Source organism: Gymnoscopelus braueri (genome assembly GCF_963280865.1).
Source record: "Gymnoscopelus braueri genome assembly, chromosome: 7".
Taxonomy (NCBI): domain Eukaryota; kingdom Metazoa; phylum Chordata; class Actinopteri; order Myctophiformes; family Myctophidae; genus Gymnoscopelus; species Gymnoscopelus braueri.
Window position 1 is genome coordinate 36,506,939 of NC_137608.1, and position 22,053 is coordinate 36,528,991.

At 38.8% G+C, this 22,053-nt stretch overlaps 1 protein-coding gene across 2 annotated transcripts; it reads right to left on the reverse strand.

Moving 5' to 3' along the window:
- Positions 1–1,675: 1,675 nt before the first annotated feature.
- Positions 1,676–21,128, reverse strand: chfr (checkpoint with forkhead and ring finger domains, E3 ubiquitin protein ligase). 2 transcript variants are annotated; one of them, XM_080433963.1, is made up of 18 exons: positions 21,026–21,128; positions 19,887–20,017; positions 18,545–18,644; positions 18,032–18,141; positions 16,956–17,015; positions 15,885–16,109; positions 15,525–15,602; positions 14,982–15,156; positions 13,915–14,069; positions 13,067–13,229; positions 11,565–11,770; positions 8,946–9,068; positions 8,425–8,508; positions 8,028–8,098; positions 7,689–7,776; positions 6,932–7,039; positions 6,206–6,278; positions 1,676–4,221 (listed from the first exon to the last, which is right to left on the reverse strand). In XM_080433963.1, the coding sequence occupies exons 2-18, from the start codon at positions 19,993–19,995 to the stop codon at positions 4,179–4,181; spliced, it is 1,971 nt and encodes a 656-aa protein (XP_080290089.1). In that variant the 5' UTR covers positions 19,996–20,017; positions 21,026–21,128; the 3' UTR covers positions 1,676–4,178. The 2 variants fall into 2 exon arrangements, with proteins under 2 accessions (XP_080290089.1, XP_080290088.1); XM_080433962.1 differs by having other exon boundaries at positions 15,885–16,112.
- Between the last annotated feature and the right edge of the window lie 925 nt (positions 21,129–22,053).

The following is a 22,053-nucleotide window of genomic DNA, read 5'->3' on the forward strand; positions in this document are numbered from 1 at the left end:
GAAGTTGAGGGGACCCTGTCTTATCAAGCAAGGACTTGAGTTACCTTCTACCCCTTTGTTACGATGCCATCAATTCCTCCACCCACATTGCCCACAAAGATGGATCCAATTACAGAATTAAACTCTTTGCATTCTGTTACAAACTAGAAAAACGGAGAGCTTCAGCTCGAGTATAAGGTTCACATATACTGCAAAAGGAGCTCTCCTTGTAATTGTTGACACACGGTCAAACAAATCTCTACCATGCTTTTTACAAAAAAGATCATATTAGGACGTTGAAGACATGAATGGAGAATCCCAGATGACACTCCAGTATTATCTACCTGCTTTCACTAATAATTTACCAGGAAGAACCATATTTTATTGTAAATATTCTTTTTTCCCCCCTCATATAAAAAGATCTTTAAAACATCTTGCCATTCTAGCTAGCCCATAATAGTCTAGAAACAATAGGCTGATTTTATAAAACCAGTCCAAATCAGCAGGACACAGGTTTAATAACAAGGGTTTTGGAGGTATGAACACGCTCGGAAAATTGGAAATTGTGTCATACAGATAAATCCAGAGGAGAAAGAAATGTATGCCATGAGAACAGTGTTGGTTAACATAGATTTGGACATTTGGAACACCGACACGTGGAAGAACCACCAGCAAACATCACCCAGTAGAATACAGTTATACAAGACCAATGGAAAATGGATTTGTTAGCATTTGACCTCTGACAAAACCCATCTAAATCATTGCATCCACTAATACCTCCAATATTCCAGTACAGTGTTTCTCAACCAGTGGATTGGAACTCAAAAGTGGGTCACAAGACATTCCCACAGGGTCAGACTAATCCTGCGTTCATGTGGTGTCGGGTATATCATACGAACACATTTCCAGGAACCAGGAAATGACACAAACGGCCTTACAAATTAGATCAACGGTGTTTGAAAGACAGAGACATATTTGATACACGAGTTGCAAAGTTGTGACCCAAGTTGTAACTTTTCACTCTGTTGGACATAAGAAATGTGGAGGAAAACAAACAATTGCAAACATTGCAAAGGAGCCGTGGACATCAGCTTTTTAAATCAGCTCCATCTTTTTCGCTCCTCCCAACCAACTGCAAACAACCACTAGTGCCAAGTCAGAATAAAAACATCAGTTCAAACATCAGGCCTAAAACCTCAAACAGAGTTCACATAGTGTACCATAGGGTTTAGGATTTATGCAGAAAATAATGTCTGTGGTCCCCAGGACTTTTCCGTGTTATCCTTTCAGCCCATGTGTTTTACTGTACATCCATTCCGTTTACATTTTTTACTAATAAAGTATTCAATCAATCGATCAATGGTTAACCACTTGAGCCCCAGCATCCCTATTCTGGGGGGGGGGGGGGGGGGTGGCAACATTCACTGAAAATAGCAGATCTACAAGCTCACAACGCATCACGTTTTGAGCTTGTAGATAGTCTATTTTCAGCGAAGAAATGTGGTGTAGAGGGGGGGGGGGGGAAAGGGCGCACCAAGTACTGTTACAACTCATGTCAGTTTACCTACTGTAATAGGGGGTAGTGGTTAACAAAAGCCTAATATTTCACATTTTGTTCTGACAGGTTATACCTTGGCAATCAGTTGTGAGTTTTGAAGGAGTTCGTGCTCTTTTAAACTTAATTTCATGTGTGGATAAAAAAAATAATAAAGTGTAGTTTTGAGTTTGTGCTCTTTTAAACTTAATTTCATGTGTGGATCAAAAAATAATAAGTGTAGTTTTGTAAACATTACCATGTTGAATATAACTTGTATCCAATGCAAAATTTCCATTGGAAATGTGCGGTGTGTGAACCCATGGCAGAAGCAACTTGTGTGTTGGCCAATGAAAAGACATTTTGCCACAGTTGGAACTTCTGAGTTCCCGAGGACCACATGAACGCAGCATAAGAGCAATTTACACACTGGGTCATGTACTATAACATTAGAATTTGGGGCATGACATCATCGAGAGGGTAAAATGTGGGTCCCAAGCAAAACTTGTAGAGACCCACCCTCCTACTTAAAAAAATATATATATATACACACACTGGAAACAATAGAAATACCCCTGAACATAATTTTACCTTAGAACAAAAAGCGCACCAACTGTGCTGAGAACACCAACACCAGCTGTGCTGAGAACACCATTATTTGCTTATCATATTGGCACATAAGAATTCCTGAACTGGAGTTTCAGCAAGACAACCTGCCATTGCAAAACAACCTGCCATTCCTTGTAGTCTATGCAACTACAATCATCAGATCAGCTGAAAAATCAACACATTCAACCAATAATTGCCTCCCAATAAGAGCCTAGTTCAGTTACCTCATAACTATTCTATGCTCTCTAAACAAAACTGTACAGTCTAAACAACAGCCCTGGCCCTTAAGTTACAACTACTGGGGTCTGAGAAAGTGACTCTTTTTAATGCGCTACTCTAATCAGCTTGCAGTTGATTATCCAGAGCAAAGCATACAAGCGAGGGCCTCCCAATGCCCTCAGATATGACTGCAGCCATTTCAACACATTACTCTGATCCCTCTTCTCAGACAGAACCCTACACAACTATCACATGGGATTGCCTGTCTATACCCTATTATGTATGCTTGTGGGGGGGCTTTGAGCTTCGACATGGATTTTCTCCCCTTGTCTCGGAAAGCCCATGTCCCTCAAGGGAACCTTGCCACCACCAATAAAACAGGTGTACTCCATAAAAAGTCAAGACATCCTTTTCCTTGTTAATAGATTGTTTTAAGTGAGCAATACTGGTGATGGAAGCAGCTTGTGTCTTCAGAAATAATATGGAGTTACTGCTCTTCACATTTGAATTGCAAACATCCTCCAATCCTCCTAAATGCATAGAAAAAAAAGATGTGCTTGAACTCATTTTTCCTCGTTATGTCTTAAGGAATATGTCTGTTGTAGGAAGCCCTAGATTATTGTTCCAAATCAAAATTTCTAATACACTTATTATAACATCACAAGTACAATATAATTACTAGATCGTTCATTTTCATAATCTCAACTACTCAGGCACAGGAAGACAGAAAAGTATATAAAAACAGCTCAGTAGCATGCCTTTCAATACACATAAGATGGCCTTAGTCCATACAGATTGCTTTTCTCGCTTCTTGATAAGTTTCGATTTGAAACTTACAGTACTTGTCTTTTGCGACCAGGTGGTTATGGTGTTGAAATTAAAAAAGGTGATAGGCCACAGTCTCAGCCAAACAAATTTCCATCAACAATTCTTTGCTGGTTACCTGCCAAAGTGAGGGACAGTGCACAAAAATATATACATGCCACTGCAAAAAATGACTAGCCTTTGGGGCTGATGGCTGGTGTTAATTCGCCACACCTGGTCTCAATCATGAGCAGCTTTAACTGTTTAGGGTCCATAGCATTAATTGACATGCCCCAAATTGTATGCACATTGGTTGTAAGTGATTGTAATTGTTGCAACAGGTCAATGCATAACAGGCAAAACTCCCTTGGAGGCATTTTGCCATAGTACAAATCTATTAGATTTAATAAAGAAAGAAAAACTATTTTCTCATTGCTCTGCAGCAGATATGGACTATGGGAAATATATGTACATATAGGTAGGCCATTGCGCTTCGATTTGTTGGTGCACAGTCCTTGCATTACAGTTTAGTCGGAAGAGTGGGTTCACATTAGACACTGACACCACTTTAACAAGTACTTAATATATATTTTATAGCACTGATGAAAGCTGGGGCCAAAATGGAACTACATTTGAAAAAATATTCTCGCTGTTGAATGACGTCCCTTTCTTCTGACTGATCTCTTCCAATGATTAGTGGGTAATACTGGAGATTTTTAACTGTCTCCTTCAGGCACGGTCACACATGTGCTACATATGCATCAAAGGTGTCAGCTTCCCCGTTCACTTCAACCAGGAAAGAAGTGCCATTGTTGACCCCACTTGGCAGCCATTTCGCTTGTAGTTTACTTTCAGTGAGCCAACCACTCCAATGTGTAAGTCAAAGGAACTACGGTACACACCCGAAAACTGACACTCCTGCAAGACTGACACATCTTAAGCCTTGGCTTGTGTTGGCCACAACGCATATGAAGCACATGTGTAACCGTGCCCTAAAGCTGCAGAGATGTATTGAATGAGTCGTCCTGTCCCTTCAGCTCTTGAAGCGAGTCTGCTCACATATATGGTTGAATTTCCTGAAATCAAAGCGAAGAAAAGGAAATATTTTAGAGCCTTGCATGTCACAAATCGAAACACAAAAGCAACAGATAAACAGTTATTCTCACCATTATACACTCTCTTTTTGTTTTACTGATTTAGACAACAATGGCAGACACTCAAGTAAAGCACATTACAGGTTTGAAGTGATTATGCTTTTGCACACTACTATATTCTCTCCAAAATACACACATATTGTTTTGGGATTTCGTATTGAATTGCAAGTAGCAGCTTCAATACTCCTCTACCACAAGGTTAGGTTTGAGGTTACTGGAACACAGGTGGAATGTACCTGACCCAGGGGAAAGAGTATGGAAAACTAAGATGAGAAGCACTTCAGTGCTTTTTTGACAACCACCGCTAGATGGCACAGTGACAGCGCTGCCACCATATTGGTGTGAAAACCTGAATCTAAATAGACAAAATTACAGAGAAAGAGATTTTCTGCTTTGATTCATTCGTACATTTGATTGAAGCGAATAAATAATTATAGTAGTATGCATTATTTACAATATGTTTTCCTGTTATGTTCAACACAGACCATTTCAGTAGAGTCATTAAACATGAGCCGTGTGCTGTGTTGTCACAGAACGACCAATTTTGTGTCGTCTCCTGGGGTTCTATACTTTGTTCCCGGGTAACAAACCTACAGTAGCATCTACTTGAGCTCACATAACTAGCATGCAGGTATATGGAGGAAGCAGGACCAATTGATGCAATGCCTCCCTCTACTGGGGAAATGGTTTAACAGCCTGCAACATTCTGAAGGTACCCATTTAAACTAAAATAATGTATTAACCTTTTTAATGGTGTGGCCTGTGTGTGTCCATGTCTGTCTGCACAGTATTGTATATCTGACTGTCCCCTACAAATTGGACAAATCACTGCTCATGCTGCACATTTGTAGCCTGGTAAACCCGCCCTCCGGAAATCTCAGTCATTTCCATTTGATTTCAGGAGTGAGTCTGGCCTGAAGGCTTGTCTGGGCGTTTCTAGCCCGTACACCAAATGGACGAGCCTATCAGCGTCGTCGCTCATCGTTCTGTGATTGACAGTGACAGTTGGCCTTTCAGGTGGCGAGTTTCGAGTGAGCCCGAATGAAGCCGAGTGCAGCCTGAGTGCAGCCGACAAAAGACGAACGGCAGCCATTGTTGCTTGTGCGAGTGCCTTCACTTGTACTTTCGGTTATAAAACTTCTTTTTTGAGGCACGGAATTTACTTATAAGATATCGTTTGGATAGAATTTAGTTGTTTAACTTCATATATGTGGTCAATTAATCATGACAGAGCCTATTTAAAAAAAAGAAAATCAGAGAACCGGCAGGGGCGGGCAGTGACACGCATGTATCCGAATAAGGCAACCTATTTTGGGCATGGCCATCTCAAAAGTCCCGTTGCGTCACATTAGTCGCGGAGGTGGTAAAAATGCACTCCAATTGGCTGAAGGGGAAAAACGATCATTGGCTGAAGGGGTGTCAGTCAACGGTATTACTCCTGCCCAACTCCAGCCCACAGCCAATATTGCAGAATGGGCGATCAGGCCAGACTCACTCCTGAAATCAAATGGAAATGAGATTTCCGGAGGGAGGGTTTACCAGGCTAGCACATTTGTACATTAGATTAAGTATTTATAAAGATCACCATTTCCACTAATGGACATGCTCATAGGCAGCCAGGCTGTATAGTGCGGCTTCGCCACTCAACACTTTTACAGTGTGGTGTAGGATGTGAGCCAACAACTAGAGCATCTGTGTGTGTGTGTGTGTGTGTGTGTGTGTGTGTGTGTGTGTGTGTGTGCGCGTGCGTGCGTCTGTCAAATGTATTGTGCAAGCTGCTAGTAGGCCAAGGAAGTACTTCCATGCATTTCTTTTCACATGTTTTATATATTTTTTTTAAATATTCAACTAAAATTATATAATGTGACTGACGTCTCAGACTGGAACAATCTGGAATTGAACTTACGTGGCGTGATGCGCCTTCACCTGTGTGCGACAGTTCCGCCCCCAGTAGCAGTCAGGACGAGATGTTACAGATGCTGGCAATCAAACATTAAATCAAGTCATTACTCAAATTCTAATCTAAATCAGACACATTTGACAAAGTGTATGGCTCATTACGACACACCTAGGGTATATTACAGCCAAGTGAGGGCTAACAATGTTTTCACCTGAGGTCAAGCAATTTATAGTGATAAAAAAAAGAAAGGCCACCAGGATGGTGTCATCCTCTGCGCTGGACTATTGGTTGTTGTTCGTTTTGGTTTAACCCTGTACATAGGGAATCTTCTACTTACACTTTATAGTCATAAGCCTTTGTTTGAGGGGGTGTATTTCAAGACTTTTCTATCTTTTTTTTCTCTTATATTTAAAATACCTGGATATTATTATTAAAATGTTCATTTGTATTTTAAAAGGAAGTACCACAGGCTTGTTATGTGGCAAATTCAAATCCAAAACATGGCATAATAACTGAACCACTAAAAATATCTTCAAAGCATTTTAGGAGAGCAGGCTCAACCAGTTACTGTAGTGTGCCGACTATTACTGTGGACTGTATAAACTCTGACTTTGATCTGTATGACATGTCACTCTGCTTCTCTACCAACTCTGTCCTGTCTCACTCCACTGTACGAGCTAAAAGAAATACATGCATGCCTTAATTAGAACACAATACTATGGTGTCTCCTACCTGGCAAGTCAGAAGCAGGGATGTTCTGTCTATATTTGTAGGCCAGTTCCTTGAAGCCCCGCAGGCCACAGCAGAAGCAGACGGTGACATTTGCATTAATGCGATAATCTGAAAGATCCGAGGTCACTTAAGTGAGTATTTTACAACATAAAATGAGAAGACTTTAAGGGTGCAACAATTATCGAACAAATCCATTTAAGAAATTATAAAAAACAAATCAATTTAAATAAAATACAAAATAGCACATCTACAAACTCACAACGTATTATGATACAGCACAAAAACAATGAAAATTGTATGTTGATTCGTTGATATAAATGTTTTTATTGTAAACAACATTAATCAAAAAAGTTATTGATAGAATAATCACTAATAAAATAATAAATAGTTGCAGCCCTAAAGATTATACTGTACACAAAAGGGGGGGGGGGGTGAAGGCTGTGAATGCCATCACCTTTCTATGGGAGAAGTGAGATACAGTATACTCCATTCATTGACTCCTTTTTCTAATAAGATACATCAGTATACAGCTTTGTAAAAGTATAGCGGATCTCTGTTAAATATCAATAAGATCTTAAAATGTCACCAGGACTCCTACACGTTATTTGATTTTCTTTCTTTCTTTTTCTTTTTCCTTTATTTATTCAGGGAAACCCATTGAGAGCAAGCTCTCTTTTTCAAGGACGCCCTGATAACAAACATTTGAATCACATTACAATGTCACAACATTTAAGAAATAAAGATTTTACTTTCTTACCAGACAGATAGTAGATTCCTTGTTGTAAACCCTGTAGGGCCTCCTTGAGCATGTCCTTCCAAGACATCCCTCTGGAAGACAGGTAGTTCTACAAGGACATACATTTGTTTTTTTCCTTATACACAGTATCTGAATATATAATAATATAATCGCAATATACCACAACCTGTCATGACTCATGAGTTATTGCTTAGCTCAGACAGTGGCATTGTTAGCAGCGCTCTAGCCACTGAGCTACACAGCTAATGGTAGACTAACTCTGACAATGTTAGCCCCATGCTCTCTACCCATTCAGCTAGACAGGATCACGATAACAACCACAAAGAAGGTCTGACTCACCCGGAAGATCTCAGACTCGTAGTTATTGCTGTTCAGAACACCATCTAGGCATTTATCTGTTAGATTGAGCTCTGTAAAAGAAATAATGGGTTAGTTGCATCATAAGACTGCAATTATAATCAACATGGATTCCATGTATAATCAACAGGACCCTCATGTTGAGGGGCCTCTATAGAGCACACCTCCAAAAGGCCTTTCACTTCTGCCCATAACGGGCACCACAAACGCAAATAGTTAAACCGTCTGTCGTACAAACTATTCCCACCCGCAGCTTCCTCATGTTCACAGCAGCACCCCACGACTGACACAGCCCTGGGTAGGTAACCTGGCATGGCACAGATCTGCACTCTGTGGAGCGCAGTCATTTAGATTTTTTGGGGAAAAAAATAAGACTTACCGCTAAAAAGGGCCAGGCAACCTTGACAGCCAATCCTCTGGCAGCCCCAGTAGATATGACAGAATGGCCGCTGGCACAACATACCTACAGAGTACAGACACACACAAAACATTGAAATGAGGGTATTGACAACTATGTACTGTAGGTTTGTTTGTCAGGGAATGCAACAGGCAGGAAAACATAAGTAGAAATGGATACAGACAAAATTTGACCAATCAATGCCAGATTTATTTTGAACACTGCCAGTAGGTCAAGAAGTTTAACTGAATATGTTATAGTTGTTTTGTTATAGTCTTCACAGACAAACTGTCAGACCACTTTTCAGTCTTGCCCAAATATAGAGTTCCACACTGGCGACATCAATATTTTTTATCTCAACTTTTTTATACACTGTTGAGGAAAGCTTGGCGTACAATAACTTCACTGCCCGCAATGTTGCTACCAGCTGTATTGTAATGGGCATGTGACAATAAACGCCTTGAACCACACACACACACACATATTCAGTCAACACAACTCACATTGCTGAGCAGGGACCTGCTGGCTGCCGAGTTCACCACGTCTGTCTGGCATTGGCTGAAGGCAGCAGGTGCAGATGACGTGGCAGCCCTGAGGAGGACACCTGTACTCCTGAGGAGCCGTTTCTGAGGCAGACAAGAAACAGGCTTCAAAATACATTTCATATGCAAAAGGTGGAGGGGAGTAATTTTCCACCTCAAAACTATGCTCCGAGACGTGGCTGTTCAATGATTTCCCTTACGAGACAATAAAGATTTGACCTTGAATCACCTTTGTGTCCCTGTGAGAATCAAATCAGACCATTTGTCAGACAAATAATTGCAATTAACGATTTAAGTGTGTTTTTGGCGGTGGTTGAACAGATTATTAAAGGTAGGGTAAGTGATTTGCGTTGGTTAAAATAATTGTTAAATAGCTCTATATTCTGATAGTACTCATTGCTATAAAGTGTTTGTTCAGTATTAGGAGTCTCCTTGTCTCTCCACCTCTCTATTAAACAGAAAATGCATTTTCGTTTCAGTTTCAGTTTCATTTCCAATTTTATCCAACCAGGACAGAGAACTCAATCAGGATACAGATTAAACAAGTGAAATTGGAAGTGATGACACTAAGAAATGAGCAGACAAAATTGGAACTGGACACTATACAAATTAAGCTTAAAAATGGGTACTTTCTCCTGATTGGCTGAGATTTTGACACCTACCGAAAAATTGATTTTCTGTTTATTAAAGAGCTGGAGAGACAGGGAGACATCCGTTTCTGAAAAAACACTCTATAGCAATGATTACAATCAGAATATAGTATTTTAACCTTTTAACAAAATACTTTTTGTTTTAACCAAAAAATATCACTTACCCTACCTTTAAATTTCTGATTGGCTTTTAGGCTTTGTAAACACAAATTGCACAGGGCAGATATGACAAATAAACAATATTAAAAAAATGACTTATGATTGATATCAAATTACTTTAAACTTTCTATTTTTTTTGTGTGAAAATGGTCTATCTACATTCAAGCTCACAATGCCTTGCATCGCGACAGTGAGCTCGCCTAGTAGATCTGCTATTTCCGCTATTCTTTTTTAAAGTAATACTAGGTACCGTTTTCAACAAAACTAAAGTTAAATTGTATATCTTTTGCGAGTGGCAAAAGTTTCACAACACCCACTCCGTGAATTTCACCCCCGGAAGCCTTTTATTTATATATTTTCTATTGAACGTGTACGGGGGGGACTTTCCCGGGAAAATGACGTTCCTGGCCAACGTCATGACGTCGTGGCCGACGTCCTCAGGAACTACCGCAACGGTTTCCTGTTTGGCCAGGAACTACCGCGCTATTAACAAAAAGGAACCTCACGCTGATTTTAAGATAATGTAGGATTGGAAGATCGAAAAAGAACAGAAAAAGAAAGCACAGCTCATGGTAACTAATGCTCCACTGGCTAAGAGAAACGATCCGTAGATAGTATAAAACAATTAAAAGATCGCTTTTTGAAACGCTTCCGGCTTCCGGTGAAAACGAATGGAATTCTGGGTAATCGAGGACTAGGGAAATTGTATGCAGTGACGGTAGTGACCAGCAGAGGTTGCTAAAAATCGTTATTTGTGATTTTGCATTGTACAACTTTAAATATTTGAAACAAACAATATCTTGATGGAAACGATAATGCATTGCAATTATCTCAAATAATTGTGTAATAATTGATTGTGACAGGCCTAGTTGCCATATAGCAGCATGAAGTATGATCTGGTGAGAATTAGGGGGGCAACAGGAAGTAAAATTGCATGGAGGGTGACTTTAGTTTTATTTATTTTTCTACTGGCATAACCTACATATATTGTCTGTGAACCGAGTAACATGTTGGTTGTAGTCAAACGCCTGCACAAATGTAAAATGCAAAAACAGACACTGTATTGACTGGACAAACTAAGTCCCATGTCTCTTGGCCTGAAATCAAATATTTTTCTACCGTCAACCCCAATGTGGTCTTCTCTCTGATTTCATATCTTCCAAGTAAATAAAATCCCCAATAGAATGTTTGTACTTTTAAACTGTTGTTGGCAAATTGTATAGTCCATATTTTGTATGCTTACGGTACTTTTTATGTTTTATGTAAGACACGATGAGCCATCGTGTCTTTATGCTCTAGTCTTTGTGGAACACATTCCCTTCAAGGCAATGGTGGTACGTTAGATCCAGGTATGATGGGCATATTATAATACTATATAAATAGTGTGGTACATTGCTACATTTCCCTTGTCATCAACAAGAATACAGCCTTTGCATGTCCGACTCCCGACTCTCGTTTCCACGATAAATCATTGTCGAAAACCAAGCACATCATCAATAAGGGAAACACTTCATTTCATTTGGAATAGCTGCTGCTTTTACAAATAGCCTGGATGTTCAAATAAAACTGCAGTGAAGTGCAATAAAAATAATTCTTACAGGTAAATTCATCAAAACCAAATAAATACATTATATCTTGCATAACAATGTGTTTAATATAACACATTTTACTACAGCAAATAATGGAAAATATTAAAAGAATAACTGGTAATAGATGAACTTGCAATAATCATGATGCCGTTTATCCAGCAGGCCTTCAACAGGAAACATACCTGCAGTGACCTCAGAGGAGGTTGACGGCTCTTCTCCAGTTAGTTTCTCAGGGCTCTCTTCGGGGCCTTGTGTGGCGGCTGTGGCCGTCACGGTGGGTGGAAATGAGAGAGCTGGCTGGACAGGAGAATCAGCGAGCCAGGGGAACAGCAGTTGATGGCTGTCCTTCTTGTAGCCAGGACACTGTCTGCATATCATAAATTGCTGACTGGGGCAAGACATACACAGAGATTATCAGGACAGAGATTATCAGGAGACCTCAGTCACTGAAAAAGGTAGTTTGCTTTAGTTGGAGAATACAATATATAATATATATCCAAAGTGATCAAATGCTAGGGCTGGGTATTGGCAAAGACCTCATGATTTTATTCTTCTATATTGTTTTACTAAAATTCTAGTCAAATGTAAGATGTTTTGGTGAATTTAAAAACAACCATATACTAGAAATCCTTGATACGTGGGGGCTGGATAATCAATACCATACTGTTATGTTAATATTATCACGAGACTCAACTGTATGAATTCTATATGAATTTTATTTGCAAAGTCATAAAACACAGCATAATGGGCAATCACATAGAAATACTCTAGCGGCTGCTGTTTTAATTGCCATGGTGTACCTGATCTAGTGTGCATAAAATTAACCAGTGGCATTAAATAAATAATGAGCTGGTCTCTGTCCACAAGAGTCGCAGATGGCGGATGTCACACAACAATTGGTGACTTATCAACAAATGTACCACTAGCAGTCTGTGTTGGTAGCGTATTCAATGGGTGACCACTTTTCTTATTTTTTAAATTTAAATTTTTGGTTTTTCTTCTGCATTTATTGATAGTATACAGTAGACTGACAGGACACGGGGAGAGAGAGATGGGGAGTGACACGCAGTAAAGGTCGTCGGGATCAGGATTCGAACCCGTGACGAGCTGTCAGGCTGTAGCCAGGGTCACCACTTTTGATGTAACAGTGTAACAGTGTCAACACAGCGGTTGGTTTGTTTTGGCATTAAATTAAATAAATTGGTTGCACAGGTGTGACAAATTAAAATGTTTAGTTACACTTAGGGATTTTGGTCGCACATGTGCCCAAAGATCTATCAAGTTGAGACTGTTAACGATATATATATATATATATATATATATATATATATATATATATATACATACATACATACATACATACACACACACCAGAAACAATCTGTATTGTCACATCACAAGTAAGGTGGATGAAATTCTTAGTTGTGCAGGCTCACCATTGCAGTTAAAAGATAGAGTCATCTCATAAAAAGAGAGAGGGGCATAAAGTGCATAATATTTGACTAATCTGCATAATACAATTAATATGACTAAAGTCACACACCCACACAGTATACTCGGGGTGTGTGTGTGTGTGTGTGTGTGTGTGTGTGTGTGTGTGTGCTTATATAGATGAGAGATTTAGATTTTTTTCTCCATTAATTTTTTTCAGTACAGTTTCTTCACTCCTACAGATAGTATTTACCTGATGTCTGAGGTGTCACTGTCGTTGTCAGAGAGCTCAAAGAGATAGTCAGAGCTCCCCTCCTCATCAGAGAAAGAGCGCTCCACCTTCGGCTGCAGCATGTCCTGAGTTATCTTATTCCTACTGTCCATGCTCTTCAGGTCCTCCTTACTGCGACACTTCTCTATAACCGGACAAACACACAGCTAATAATTGTCCACATCCAAACAATACAGATGCAATCAGAAATTAAGTATTATTTGTAGTACACTAACCTTAACCGTTTTTAAATGTGCTCTATAAATAAAGTTGGATTGGATAACATGCATGGCTTAATGTCCAACTTGCAGCTTAACAGCTACTCTGCATAGATATGTACGTATATGTAGAACATCAATCCCTCAAATTATATATTCAATTGGATGTTGGCCCATGTCAAGATAGTCATAGACCTGAAATTCATAGCGTATTATGTTCATGTTATTTGTCTCTCTTCTCCTATGTCTGTTTGTTTAAAAAAATAAATGGAAACATGTTTAGTTTGATGTTGTATGACTACATGCAGTGCTTCATTAAAACATTTGAAACATCTGTCTTTGGCCTTGGCAGTTTAGTGCATCTTCACTAATTAAACAAAGTAATGTTATGTTGCAGCCTATTGTAGGGATAAAGTTAGGCCTAACATATTTGTATTAATATCGTCGCAACACGTAAACACATCGCAACCTATTGTGAGCTTGTAGATTGTCTCTATTTGTGCCGGACAATGTTTGATGTAGAACGAAAACAGGAGGGGGCCCTAGTACAGAGCCCTAGGGGAGTCTGGTCAACTAATAAGGGTGGTTAAAGAGTACAGAATCAATATTAACCAGGGTGCTGGATGAGGTAGGCCTCCACCAGGTTGTTGAGGATGTGGTTCTTGCGGATCCTCTCCACAGGGCAGCGGCAGGTGGGGCACAGAGACGAGCGCTCCATCCATCCTGAGTAACAGGCTGCACAGAAGGTATGCATGCAGGGCTGTAGGCTGGGGGACAACAGTAGACGATTACAATTTAACCCATTAAAACCGGGAAGGGAACGCATCTGTGTCATCTTCTGGCTATCAAAAAAATAGCAGATCTACGAGCTCATAGCACGGCACTCGGTGCCGCGCTATGAGTTTGTAGATCTGCCATTTATTTATTTTTAATCGTGAAAATCTTTTAATATAAATATATACATTAACTCAAATCTTTGCTTCTGGGGGTCCCTGGAACAACATATTTTGAGATGGGGATCCGTGGCCAAATACATATAATTTTGGGGGTCCTTGACATGAAAAAGTTTGAGAACCACTGATATAGAAACATACGTTCTTCAAAAAAAAAATTAGGATTTTTAGAAGAATCCCCAGAAGCAATCGCTTTAACAAATGTTATACACACATATATATATATATATATATATATATATATATATATATATATATATATATATATATATATATATATATATATATATATATATATTCAAAAGATTTGCACAAACTTTCACAATTATTAATTTTTTTGCAGATATACAAGCTCATAGCGCGGCTGCTATTTTTGAATAGCCAAAGAAATCTTAAAATGACACAAATTATGCTTTCCTGGTCTTAAAGGGTTAAAAACACACATTCAATGTGACTGTGAAAAAAAAGGATCTGTCTGGGAAAGTGTGTAAGTGCATCCACCTACATATTCTATCATCCATATCCATCTACCTACATATTCTATAATCATCCATCTTTCATTTCTCTTTTTACAGAAAAACAAGCATGCATAAATGAGAAGAAATATTGTCAGTGATTATGAAATGAGATATTTCAATATTCCAGTCATACCAACATTCTACAACTGAACTGGGAAAACCATAGTTTCAGTATATCATCATGTCTGATGTGATTTTGCAGCCATACCTGACACAGTCGTACAGTAGATCCTGACAGATGATACATGTTAAAGACTCCTCCATCTTGTCTGTCTTGGTGCCTTCCACCGGAGCCTTACCCAGCAGGTCCTGAAGGCTTCCCTTGGGTGGACCTACAGCTTCAGTACTGGATGAGTGTGGGAGGCTCAAATCACAACCCTTGTCTGGAAAAAACAACAACAGAATTTAGTTCTGTTGGAAGAGCAGATACTAACTGTGTATTTTGTAACAGTATTATTTGTCATTTATTTTTTCTCAGTTTTTTTTAAAGACATTTTAAATGGTTTACAAACGAACAATACAGAACGGCAAAAATAATCTGGGTGGGTGAATAGCCACCACTTATCCCTCCCCCAACACCACTGAAGTGGCACTGAAGTTGACTGAACCCTCAAACTGCTCCAGTGGAACTGCTCAGTGGCCAACAGAGCAAGACTGTGGTTGTACTGGGCAGTTCACAGGTTTCATGCGTGTGTGTCTGTGTGAATGTGAATTTAACATACACATTAATCTTCAGACGTAATAAACTGACCGTTGCTTGTTTTCCTCCTCTTCCTCTCTGGCTCCTGGATATCAGTGTATTTCTCTTGTGCAGGGACAGGTTCTTTAGCTTGGGAAGAAAAATTGAATATTAATCCAAATCCAAAAGTGACAATTTTAAGCAGTTAACTGAAGCTTTAATCCACACTGACTTTAACTAAGTGAACAGATAATGAAGTTCAAGGTCTTGATCAATGACAATTGTATGATTATCTGTAGCTGGATCTGAACATCTCTAACCTTATGTTTAAAAGATGACATCTCTAACACTTATAATAGTTTGATTTTTGCCAACTTAGATGCGTATACACTCTTTGAGTTGAATTAAAACTGATTCAGTGTGTGAACCTACCTGAGGCAAAGGAGACAGTGTGTACAACAGGGCCAGCTGCAGCAGAGCAACTCAAGAGCAGATGGGTAGAGGACGAGGTGGAGGGCTGGGGTTCCTCCTGAGTCTGTTGCCTGGGGGGTCCAGCCAAAACCACCGGCTCCACTGAGAAAGACAGGTCTGGTGATGGAACAGTATGTCTGTGGGATGACCTCTCCTCCATAATGTCTGCAGCATTTGGTCCAACACCTGCTAAATACAGTTTACAGTGTGCATTTGGTCTTTTGACTTGTGACTGATTCCATTTATTACTTCTCTTTCATCAATTTTGTCTTTCTCCTACCACGCACTTAAAGTTCCCTGTAACTTTCCTGTTCTACCCCGGGTTTGAACCCAGGTCTCCAGTGCTAACAGAGCCTGCCTCCTTGCTCAGAGGAGAAATACAATTTTGACCTGCAAGTAGTACAACTTGTCAACCACAGGTAGACCAAGAACAACCACCCCAATTGCATAAGTTATATTGTATTAACATACTCCACCATACAGAATAAATTGGACAAAATAACATTGAAATCTCACAAAAAAAGTTAAATAGTGCAGCTTTAAGTAAAAAAAGGGAAAAAAGAAAAGTACGTTTTAACTAGTAAGTAAGGGCCTTTTTGTGTGGAGTTTGCATGTTCTCCCCATGTCCCCTCGGGTAGGTACCCTCACAAAAAATATGCACTAATCCTGGTCTCTATACTGCCTCCCCCTGGTCAGCCGGGGCGCCTAATGGACGGGAAAGGAACTGGTTGGAATAACGTGTTCCTTCCACGCGCTACGTCCAACCGGGGAAACTCCCCCCCTGTCAAGTGATAAGAAGCGGCTCATGCATTGAAGGAGGCATGAGCTCAGTTCTGGGCTCTCCTTAGGCTGGCAGAGGGAGAGTAGAGCCCAGGATTACATAGGCAATTGGCACTGGCTGAATAAATGGGTTACAAAATAATGGGATAAAAACATTTTTGAAATATATATTTGACCAGACAAGACAAAATAACTGTTGAATAATTGTTATACCCTGGATGTTGAGCGAAGTTAAGATGAATGGCTACTTACGTCCACTATCTTGTGAATCAGGTTGCTCCGGTTTAATGGAATGGTAAACATAGGCGATATCTACAGGTTAAGGAAAAAATAATTTTTCATTGATTGTGAAGAGCTGTGTTTTTATGCAAGATATAAAAACAAAGATATCAATAATAATACCAAAGAGGGTGTCCTTTACTGTGGCTGTTACACAGGACAAAATATTGATACAAGTTTAAAACCACTCAAAACCCACCTTTTCAGACTTGCATTCCCTACCTAATCATAATCCCATTTTTCTTTATTTTCTCTTTATATCGTTTTTAACTAGTACATTTTCCTAATAAAATTGTTTTATTCTGTTTCCGTAAAGTGACTTTCAGTACCTAGAAAAGCGGCATTATAAATTGTTTGTATGCATCATTATTATTATACAAAATAATGGGGAGACAAAACACACATTGTTTCATTTATCTCAAGATTAAATTATATAATTCATGAGTGAGCCAGACGTAAAAACAGATGAAGATTCATGAGTGAGCCAGCAAATAATTAATATGACTAGTAAAACATGGGTAGAGTTTTGAGGATGATATTTTAACCAAAAGAAAAGTGATAAAAGAAAAGTGATACAATATAAATATTTTATATAACGTTATGGCGGGAGTCAAATTATATGAAAGCATTTAGCTTTAGTGTCTGCAGTTTAGAACTGATATAGACAATGCCTTCTCAGAAATCTACAGCACAGAATATACACTGACACTGAAGTGGTTTTATTTAATATTAGATGTTAAATACATTAAAAGCTGTGACTTTATACAGTTAAATATTTAGTGTGAATATTGTATCATTAAGCCTTTAGGATATATATGGTATTGTGGTCTATCGTGCCTAGAGCCTGTGGTACTACACAGTCAAAGTTAATAAAAAAAGACAGAAAAAAAATAATATCACAATCTAACTTCAGGCATCTACCAGAGTGGGTACAGTCACAAATAATGAACAACTCTCCTCTTTATAGGAGTGGTCAGCAAAAAATAGTTTTTTTTGCCAATAGCCATTGGCTAAGGGCCAATTGCAAAGGCCACTAAAAACACACTCACTTTGTTCTGGCTCATTTTTCCTGTACACAAAGTAGATGACATCTCCATTTTGCAGCACGTGGGTCTGCTTCTTCACCAGCTGGGACATGTTGATAACAGTGCCATTGGTGCTAAAGAAAGACACACAAACAGTTCCATATACCATAGGCTAACAGCATTTAAGAGAAAATTACAGATAATGTCTAAGGTAAGGTAATTCATTAACAATAATAGTTTGGAACTATTCCGGGAATAATACACAACTTGTTCAAATTGATTAAACGCGGCATGTCTAAACTCAATAATAATCATTAGGAAGCATGAAACGATTTGTTCACAACAAAAGGTGGGCCAACGACAATAAACAAATTGTAAATTCTATACCAAGGTGTGGTTTGTGCGTAAGTTTTCTCGCATCTGAAATGTGTTATACCAATAAAGTTTGATTTTAATAACAAGCCTAAACCAGAGTATTGTACAGTCATAATTTGTACCACATGTGGAGTTTACTGTAGAGTACAGATTTCAAAATACCTCATGTCCTCGAGCCACACCTGCCCTGAGTGCTCATCTTGTATAATTTTGCAGTGATCCCCCGAGACCAGTTTGTTAGCAGGAAAAGATAGATCACATCCTGGCAAAGATACAAAATGTCCATCAGCTCTTGCACATACTGAGAACATATGCAATAATGTTGTATACTGTATCTGATCTAAAAAACGATCTTCTTCCTGTACATGCTTATTTTTTTTATAACTTATCGTATTTTATCCATTCCATTTCCTTGATGCTGCAATAATGTTCCATTTATTTAACATACAGGCAAATATGTATACGTACACTAGATGTAAATTTTTAACCTAAGTACACCCAGACAAAATACTAAAGACTACTAGTAAAACTAAACTAGTAAAAGTAAAATAATACATTTGTGCATATTGAAACATTTTGAAAGCTGCTTGTTTTTAATCATCTGTCAAAATATTATATGACAAAGCTCATTAATACATTCATTAATACATTCAACTACCCAGAGATAGCCTACTTAACTATGGCCAGTTACTTTGTAGTGCGGTAGCCTCCTGAAGCTGAATACAACAGAGCAGACAAAACCAATGGAGATATAAGCCTAACCTTACCATGGGTAAAAATCCATACAAAAAAAACTACTTAATATTCGGCACACATGATCGCAATAGACTCCTTTGTTATCCTCAGAAGGGGGTGTCTAAGTTTGGTGAATTAAGAAGGCTTTGTGTCTTGAATGTGTGTGTGTGTGTGGGGGGGGCTGTTAAATGGTCCAGACACTGGCAGACTAGACTAGCTATGTCTGTGATGCAGTAGTAGGACAGTGCTGTCCAGACTTTTATGAGAAAAACAGGTTGAAAACAAATAAAACATTCCAACGGTCAACACTTTTTTAGGCTATTCATTTTCTGTAGTAGTGTTTGCATCTGATTATTTAAAAAATTGCTTCAAATATTTCCCACACCGGGAAAGCATCTGTGTCATTTTAGATTTTAGCATTGGCTATTCAGAAATATCAGATGTACAAGCTTGCAGCGCAGCACAACGTGAAGCGCTGTGAGCTTGTATATCTGCTAGTTTTGCTATTATAGCCTATGCTATTTTTAATCTTTTTTGTGTAATTTTTTTTTCAACACAAATCTTCCATTCTGGAGGTCCCTACTACCTGGCACAAAACATTTTCAGATTGGGGTCCGTGCCAAGGAGCCCCAAATCATTTTAGGGCTCCTTGGCACGAAAAAGTTTAAGAACCAGAACCACTGATTTAGAAGGCGTTTGTAGAACCGGCCTCAGGTCTTAATGGGTTAAAGAGAATACAAATATTCTTTAACCCAGAAAACAGATTTACCTTTCCTACGGCCAACCGTGCATTCCCTGTTGACCAGCAACACCTGGCTCTCACAGGAGTCCACTCTGACCAGCTTTCCCCACGGTCGCCCTCTTCCAACACCTTCCATGTTCCAAATAAAATCCGATGTTCTGAAAGAGTGACAACAAACAACACAAAACAAAACAAAACAAAACAAAAAACGTTGCAGTCATTGTTTACAGTACAACCAATAGAATGACTGATATTCCAATACATAGGCTATATTTCCATGCATGCAATCCTATGTTATATCAGTCATTGTAGGGCTTCACTACATCATTATCAGACTTAACGTTATCCTTCAACTTCTTGTTTATGCCCCAAAATGACTGAATATACAGGTATTGAGAGATGGTAGAAATATTTGACCTTATTAGTCTAATGTTTAAGCATGTTCTAATCATGTATACTTTAATTTACTCAAAAACATTTTCCAAATATTTTATGTTTACATTTTGGACAAAATAGCCCATTTTACATTGAGGTGCCCAGATGTCCCTAAGTGCCCACCTAGCCTGTTACCCCTCAGACAGCCACACGTAAAACAAATTAACTTGAGTGTTTAAAAAAAATACAGTGGCATGTTATTTAGTAACAGCTAGTGATTATGCCTAAAACAATTAATTCATATTTTCGCGACGACACTTCAGTTGAAAATATGTTGTTTATTTTCAAAAGGGAGGGGACGTCGCGCGACGATGTACAGAACCACCGTTATCAATGTATTATCTTCTTTACAACAATGAAACAACCATCCCACGAAGAAGCTAACGATAGCTGCATAGCTACAGATAGCGAGGTTAGCTAACGTTACACCATGTCAAGCTGGAAAAACACGACATGGAATCGTAGATCTATCAACGCTATCGATCTCAGAAGCTAAATAACACACACACACTTATATCGCCACCACTTTAGCTGGTGATCAACACGCTGTAACGCAGCCGCTAAACAACAACACAACAACTTTGTTTACTAATAATCACGCAACGCTACTTAACGCTATCTTGAACACTTTGTGTTGGTATAGTACCCGCTCACGTTAAGGATATACACAATAACATTATGCCAATAGCAACATTTGTCATACCATTACATAATACAACATGTATTATTACCATCAACAGTGCAGGTTGCTTTGTGCCAGACCGTGTTGTTGGTTCCACATTCTGCTCTATGGGTCCAATCCGTGCACTGATGTCTGCTTCACTTCCTGACGAGCAGCACAGGCATTTATTTACCCACATCAGCTGATGGAGGAGGGGCGAGCAGTGAGGGTATATAAAGCAGCGGTTCTCGAACTTTTTCATGTCAAGGACCCCCAAAATGATATGTATTTGGCCGCGGACCCCCATCTCAAAATATTTTGTTCCAGGGACCCCTGCAGAAGCAAACATTTGAGTTACAAATGTTTGCTTTAAATATATATTATATTCAAAGGTTTGCACAAATTTTCAAGATTTTTCAAAAATAGCAGATCTACAATCTCATAGCACTGTGCTCGGTGCCGCGCTATAAGCTTGTATATCTGTTGCTTTTGAATGCCATTGCCAAAGTATAAAAGGTTAAAGTAGTTAAAATTATTGTGATGCTATATTAACACATTTTGCTGGGACCCCCTGAAACCTGGAGACAGGGAGACCACTGTTACTGGACAAACACTATAGTAATGATTACTATCAGAATATAGAGCTATTTAACACTTATTATTTTAACAAAATAAATCACTTACCCTACCTATAAGTAGGAAATGGAACCGAATGGACCCATAAAAAGCTAGACAGTTTTGTGTCCCAGGCTTGGCCCTTTACCTCCAGAAAGATCTCTGAGTTTGTGGTGATTACACCACTTTTGCCTTACAATAAAGTGCCACAACAGTCCATTTCATAAATGGGAGACTGAAGATAATAATAGTAGTAGTAATCATAATAATACAAATAATAATACAAATAATAGTAATAATAATAATAATAATACAAATAATAATAAACATTGTTGTATTTTGTTCTTAATTGGGGAGGGGTATCTCAAAATCTGTAGAATAATCCATTATTATGATGTAACGGTGGCGTTTGTATTGGCATGTTACTTGCACATGTGGCCTTCTAGCACCTTCCTGACTGTATCTTATTTTCAGAATGTTTCA

Coding starts and splice junctions, on each gene's coding strand:
- chfr (XM_080433962.1), bottom strand. CDS start 19,995: ATGGAAGGTGTTGGAAGAGGGCGACCGTGGGGAAAGCTGGTCAGAGTG. Junction 17,016..18,031: donor GAAAAATGAGCCAGAACAAA/GTGAGTGTGTTT, acceptor CTTAACCTGTAG/ATATCGCCTATGTTTACCAT. Junction 15,603..15,884: donor CACTGTCTCCTTTGCCTCAG/GTAGGTTCACAC, acceptor TTTCTTCCCAAG/CTAAAGAACCTGTCCCTGCA.